The sequence below is a fragment of the Triticum urartu genome, chromosome 5A, assembly GCF_056163025.1.
Source record: "Triticum urartu cultivar PI428250 chromosome 5A, HENAU_Tu73, whole genome shotgun sequence".
NCBI lineage: Eukaryota > Viridiplantae > Streptophyta > Magnoliopsida > Poales > Poaceae > Triticum > Triticum urartu.
Window position 1 is genome coordinate 430,470,840 of NC_141877.1, and position 7,195 is coordinate 430,478,034.

Consider the following 7,195-nt stretch of genomic DNA (forward strand, 5'->3'; position numbering starts at 1 on the left):
TGAGGTGAAGCAGCACAAGGATGGGTTACTTCTCTCTCAGGAAAAATATGCCACAGACTTGGTAAGGAAGGCAGGCTTGCAAGGTTGTAAACCCACACCCACTCCTCTCTCTAGTACAGAAAAATTATCTCTTACAGAGGGAACACTCCTAAGTCCAGAAGACAGTACAAAATACAGAAGTCTTGTAGGTGCACTTCAGTACTTAACTTTGACCAGGCCAGACATCTCTTTTGCTATTAACAAAGTATGTCAATTTTTGCATGCACCCACTACAGTTTACATGACTGCTGCCAAGCGCATTGCCAGATATGTCACATATACTCTGAATATTGGACTAAATTTCAGTAAGTCACCTTCTACTCTTGTCAGTGTTTTTTCTGACTCAGATTGGGCAGGATGCTTGGATGACAGACGCTCAACTGGTGGCTTTGCAGTATTTTTTGGACCCAATCTCATATCATGGTGTGCCAGAAAACAAGCTACAGTCTCCAGGTCTAGTACTGAAGCAGAATACAAGGCTTTGGCCAATGCAACGGCAGAAATCATATGGGTACAGTCTATCTTAAAGGAGTTGGGTGTGAAAAGCTCTCAGGCTCCATGCTTATGGTGTGATAACCTTGGTGCCACCTATCTGTCTGCAAATCCAGTGTTTCATGTCAGAGCAAAACACATCGAGATAGATTTTCATTTTGTCAGAGAAAGAGTGGTTGGTAAACTCTTGGACATTCGCTTTATCCATTCACGGGATCAAGTGGCAGATGGGTTTACAAAAGCCCTGCCCGTAAGGAGTTTCGAAGACTTCAAGCATAATCTCAACTTAATGAAGTTGTGATTAAGGAAGGGTGTCAAACAAGGCGTATATGTGCAGGACTCATGTATTCTCGTGGAGATCAACGTAGATACGTATAGAGGTTGTTAGGCCGGCTTGTTATCTCTTATCTCTTGTAACTAGCTTAGCCTTATCTCTTCTATTCTTCCTCTCCAAGTTGTACTCCCGATTCTCTCCAACCGCATGTATGCGCTATCAGGGATCCTGCGCCCCTGCCTATAACATGCAACACGTCGCCTCACATCGAGGTAAGACATTTCCGCTCTCGCACATCAACATCTCATATGCGCAAATTGTCTGTAAAATATGACCAATGACTTCATCATCTTTCTTCCTCTCATCTAAGTAGATGGGGGAGCGGATAGTTTTTTGAGGGCTAGCTCGAGCCGTCCCCGATGATACAACTTTCTCCACCATGACTGTGGCGGGAAACTTCTCAGCAACATCGGGGGGGTTTTTTCCGCCATAGTGACGGGCTTCTCAACAACAACGTTGATTTCCTTCTCCTTCTCTTGGATCGCATGGATTGTGGGAGGCATTTGTGTAGGGTCGCTTCCGTATGAAAATCATTGTCAGCAGTCTCCGACTGCCTGGTGTAGCATGATGCAGGAGGAGGGCTACAGAATGTCGAAGAGGAAGCATCAAGATATTGTGCGCATGTTGTAAACCATACATATTGAGATGTTCATACCAGAACACTTACAGTTTGGACTAAGGAATGACTTTGGCGCGAGGTACATTGCCTTTCCTTGGTGGGGCCTTCGTGGTAGAAACCTTTGCCCGAGCTCTTGGTTTGGGTGGGACGGAGTCAGCACGAGCTTTCTTCGCGCTGGACCCGGCGAGATCGGGGTTTGCTGGGTCACCCCTCGCCTTGCGCCTCTGCTTTGCAGGCACGTTTGATGGGGGCAAGGGCGGCAAAGCCTAGGGCTGTTGATACAACTCTTTCTCTGGCTCAAACGCACGAGGATCTTCTTGAAGAAGCGAAGAACATGCCCTAACACCGTTACAAGCCTAATTACACATGACTGCACCGAGATAAATGTGTGTGATATCATTCACAACAATGCACACGGTGGATAAGCTCGGTCGTCGATCTACTGTCTTCTCCTAGTTTTCGCTCACAGCACAACTGGGCCTTGGACTGGTCTGGTTCCTGTCGGTAACCTCGGCAGTGAGCCTCCCAGGTGCACAGTTTTCGTAGATTGCCACACGCCGGCTCCACAACGGCGTGATTCACGCGTCGGTGCCTCTGTTTGCATGCTCCACAACGGTTCATTTCTTGTTCAATAGTCTAGGTCGTCTCATGTTATGTGTGGCGACTTCTGTTTTTCATGCTCGGCTTTGAATTGGTGAGTGCCATCCTCTCGAATATCATTTTTCTTTTGATCTATCTGTATCGGATTTTCTCATCATTTTGTATCAGTTTTGACGCTTTGGCTTTATATATAAAGCCAGGCTCACACCAAGCGCACTATAAAGTATACGTACTAAGTTACTACGGTACAAGTTACAGTATAACATAAACATACGCTGCATTGCTGCATATACAAAGCATTCCGCCTACTTACATGTTAAACTGTGTCTTACAGGATCTAACCAACCAACAACAATGCACAACAACTCATTCCAAATGATCTTCACTCACTAGTCACTAGTGAGCCTTGTTGTCAGCACGCCCGCCGTCCCCTTCTCCCCAGCCGTCCTCGAGCGGCATGTCCGGCATCACCTTCTTCCAGAACCAGTGCTTCCGCCACAGCAGCACCATCTCCTCGATTGGCACGCCCTTGGTCTCCGGCAGGAAGACGTAGACGAAGACGGTCATGACCGTGATCCAGGCGGCGAAGAAGAGGAAGATGCCGAACTTGAAGGCGCAGAGCATGGACAGGAACGCCTGCGCGATGACGAAGGTGAAGAAGAGGTTGACGGCCACCGTGATGCTCTGCCCCGCCGACCGCGTCTCCAGCGGGAAGATCTCGCTCGGCACCGTCCACCCCAGCGGCCCCCACGACCACCCGAACGCCATCACGAAGAGGCAGATCACCACCACCACCACGATCGAGTAGCTCCGCGACAGCTGCTTGTCCGTCCCGAACTTCACCCCGAGTATCACCGCCACGATCACCTGCATGCTCACAGATGCCATGGCGTGAGACATGAATTGTGATTAATTAGCAGTTTGTATGTGTGTTGTGTTTGTCTCAAGTCTCAACCTGGCAAACGATCATCTGGATGCCGCCGCTGATGAGGAGCTTCCTCCGGCCGAGGCGGTCGACGGTGGCGATGGAGATGAGGGTGGACAGGAAGAGCACCGCGCCGGTGATCACGGAGGAGTAGAGCGACGCGCTGGCGCCGAAGCCCATGGTCTGGAACAGCACCGGCGCGTAGAAGAGGATGGAGTTGATGCCCGTCAGGATCTGGAACGCCGGCATGCACACGGCCATCACCAGCTGCGGCCGGTTGCGCGGCTCGAGGATGTTCCGGAACGGGTTCTTGATGGTGTTGGACAGCTCGCTGGCCTCCGACATGTCCATGAACTCCGCGTCCACGTCCGCCGTGCCGCGGATGCGCTCCAGGACGCGCCGGCCCTCCTCGGCGCGCCCGCGCTCGATGAGGCTGTTGGGCGTCTCCGGCAGGAGCAGCCCGCCCACGGTCATCAGCAGCGCCGGCGCCGCCGCGAGGCCGAGCGAGAGGCGCCACCCCCACGGCTTGAGGTTCTGCGTGCCGTAGTTGACCATGTTGGCCGTGAAGATGCCGAGCGTCGTCGCGAGCTGGAACATCATGTTCAGCCCGCCGCGGAGGTGCGCCGGCGCCATCTCCGACAGGTACAGCGGCACACCCTGCACCAACCGACAAGAACTACATTGTCAGAGCCAGTACAACCACACGCACTCTCGTCTCGGTGTGGGTAGGCGAGAATTTGACGTGGTATACCTGATTGCCGAAGCCGATGCCAACGCCGAGCATGATACGACCGAGGATCAGCATCTCGAGGTTCACGGCCGCCACGTTGAGGATCGCGCCGATGAGGAAGCTGATGCCGCCGCAGACAATGCTGGCGCGTCGGCCGTAGTTCCTCGTCACCGGCGAGGCGACGAGGGAGGAGACCAGGCCGGCCAGGTACAGAGAGGAGGTGAAGGCCGAGAGGCCCTGGTTGTCGTACTTGCAGTAGTTGTTCTGGTGGCCGGAGTTCTTCCGTCGGAACACCACCGGGAAGAACTTCTCCAGGAATGGGTCCATGGAGGTCACTCCACCTGCAACATTCGGCAGATTCAGACACAGTAAATTTTCATCTAAAACAGATATTTTTTTTTCAGATTCAGACACAGTAAATTTTCATCTAAAATTGAAATGGTGAAATCTGAATACTGACATGATGTTGCAAGCTTGAGGTGATTTTATTGCCTAATGGGCATGTTTGCATGTCCAAAAAGTGATTAGGTATTGTTGACAGAATCACAACATTTACTGTTCAGACTTTAGACAATGGACTAGTATTTAGCTGAATTAGTATCATACACTGTTCTACTTATACAATATTACACAAGTTTTTATTCTGTTTGCGAGTGAACATTACATGAGCTTGAAGAACAAATCAATCTAACAGTTCCACACACAAACTCAAATGTGGAATTTCTTTCAGGTAACTCGAATTTACTACTCCCTCCGTTCATCATTATAAGACGTGTGAACCGAGCCTTCCCTCAAAAATTGGTTTTCTTTTGCTTTTATTTTTTTAGCTATGTTTTGAATCTGGGTTTGGAATTTTGCAAAATACGATAGATGCATATTTCATCGATGCTAATTCAGATTAATTTTTCTACGTTTTAATAGGTTCTAGCGAGTTTTAGAGCGCACCGCCTGAACCATAAAGGTTGGGCGTAATTTTGATTTACGAGTTCTGAGAAGTTTTAGCGAGTTAGAGTGCATCCGTTGCACCACAAAAGTTGGGCGTGTTTCAAATTTGACCAACATCAAAGGAACAAGGGAAAATAAATCAGATTATGGATAGTTGCTAATTCAAACTGAGTTGTGAATTGGGCCCAATAACACTACCAAAATTGTTAAAAAAAATATTCTCGTCAGGATAATTTGAATTTTTTATTTGAATGATGTATATTGCGTCCATGCTAATTGTGAAATTCGGCTGCACAAGTTGCACCAAACAATTCATGAGCCTATTCTCAAAAAAAAAAATCATGAGCCGCCAGTCTCATCGTGTAATGTATCACATCACATTTTCTGCAAGACTTTCGGCTGACAAGTGGGACCCTCGTTGTCGTCCCCCCTCTTTCTGCTGCTAACTGACGTCAGTAGCCCCGGTTGCAGGTCAAACTCTTGTTCATACCACGACGCAAAATCTTTTTTTTTTTAAGGGACGACGCAAAATCTTGTAGACGACGATACCCCGGCCGCATTGATCTATCTATCTAGGAGAAGCGCCGAGCGGAAACGGACGGCCGCACGGTGATATCATCATCAGCCTGAACTGAAAGCCGATAGATAAGCTTGGCGGAGCGCCGAACACGACTCTGAATTTTGCGGCCTCTCGCGTGTCTTCTTCTCCACTGCATTAGTCGTTCTATAGACCAAATTCACCACTCCGTACACAATGATCGCGTCGACCCGTCCACCACCCACGGAAGTGGATGAATGATTGGCCTCGTCGCGTCGGAGATGGGAAAAAGACGAGCCGTCGTGTTCGTTTGATGCACCGTTGAATCAAGAAATCCTGCAGCCCTACGGCTTGCTTTTGGCATGGAAGCTCTGTTTAATTCCATGTCCATGTGTGGCGCGGGCGTGGCAGACTGTGGTGGGGGGCAGACAGACCGGTCACGATCTGCTAGCGACCTAGGCGAGGGACCAGCGAAGAGACGAGCGACACACTGCCGGCACTAGCTCCAAATCAAGGAGGGGCCACGGCTAAGGGGGCTGGAAGAAACGTACGTGTGACATGTTACTGATGTTCGTGGAGCAGGACAAGCTCCTCTTCCGATGGCCCATGGCCGGGCGAGAGGCAGCCACGCCACACACGGAAACACAGCAGAGCGCCGACGAGCGGAGATACGGAACAAGACAAGACGGTGGGTGGAGTGGAGTGGAAGGAATCACTGGTGACTTGGTGAGGTTAGGGTGAGTGTGGGGGCGTGAGCAGGACTTACCGGAGATCCCGATGTCGTAGCCGAAGATGGAGCCCCCGACGGCGGCGACGAGGCAGGCCATGGCGACGGCGAGCGTCATGCGGCCCTTGTACTCCGCCGCCCTCTCCTTCTTCACGCCCAGCGCGGCCACCCCGCCGCCCGCCATCCTCTCTCTCCGAGAACTCCTCTGCCTCTCCTCTCCAAGAACACTCGAGCAAGGACCGAGGCAAGGAGGAGAGCTCGCTGGGCACGGAGAAGCAATGCTCCAACCAACTAGAATTCCACGGCCATATATAGATGTCTCCTATGCCCTCTCTCCTCGTCCCTGGTGCGAAGCGAGTGAGCAATTATGAGAGGGAGCGGGCTGGCGCCGATTTCTTCTTGCACAAAAGCCATGCTGATGCTGTGCATTCAAGGCGATGAGCCCCTCCCTCCCGCGCCCCGGCCGTTGACGTTGACCCCCATCCTGCGGCGGGGGCCGAACCACGCTCATTCCGGCCCAGATAAAATCTAGGAGTACCCGGGGCTCCAACCGCATAAATTCGTAAGATACTCGTAGCAATTGATTGACTTGGAGTGATATCGCAGCAAATTAAATCGGTTCTAAATTCACGGTTGGCTGGCTGCTCGCTGCCCTGGCGGTACGTATACAGCGGCGATCGACCTGGCCGCCGGCATGCCAGTGATGCCACGTTTCCGACGGCTTGGCTTGCCCCGGTCAAATCCGTGTGTGTGTGTGTGTGTGTGTGTGTCTGTGTGTGTGTGTGTGCGCGCGCGCGGCTGCCGTGCATACATGTACCTATTAAAGTGGCAGGTCACAACTCATACATGTACCGCAGCATTTGACTGATCTGAATTTTCTCCCCCTTGCCCGTAGTGCGCAGGCAAATCATGCAATCCCGGAAGCGCGGTTGGAGGCGTGCGGGCAAGCCAGCCGGCTCTCGGCCGCATGCACCTTCCGTTGCCAAGATTCAAGGCGGACGATCTCCATTTCGCCTTTGTTAGCTCTGCGTGTTGCATACGTAGCGCTGATGGATTACTTACTCTGTGATGAGGACGGGTGCCTGGCAGTTTCGCACGCAAAACATGGACAAAGCTCACCGGAAAATACTTCGGAATTACCTGTCATCAAAATAAATAAAAATTGATGTATCTATAACTAAAATACATTTAAATACATTCATCTCAATGACAGGTATTTTCAGCCGGAGTAAATACAAGAAGAAGA

At 51.0% G+C, this 7,195-nt stretch overlaps 1 protein-coding gene across 1 annotated transcript; it reads right to left on the reverse strand.

Annotated features, from left to right (window-relative positions):
* Nucleotides 1–2,344: 2,344 nt before the first annotated feature.
* Nucleotides 2,345–6,432, reverse strand: LOC125509460 (sugar transport protein 7). The gene is made up of 4 exons (XM_048674443.2): nucleotides 5,989–6,432; nucleotides 3,761–4,080; nucleotides 3,040–3,666; nucleotides 2,345–2,951 (listed from the first exon to the last, which is right to left on the reverse strand). Exons 1-4 carry the CDS (start codon nucleotides 6,131–6,133, stop codon nucleotides 2,481–2,483), a joined length of 1,563 nt encoding a protein of 520 aa, XP_048530400.2. The 5' UTR covers nucleotides 6,134–6,432; the 3' UTR covers nucleotides 2,345–2,480.
* Nucleotides 6,433–7,195: the final 763 nt, after the last annotated feature.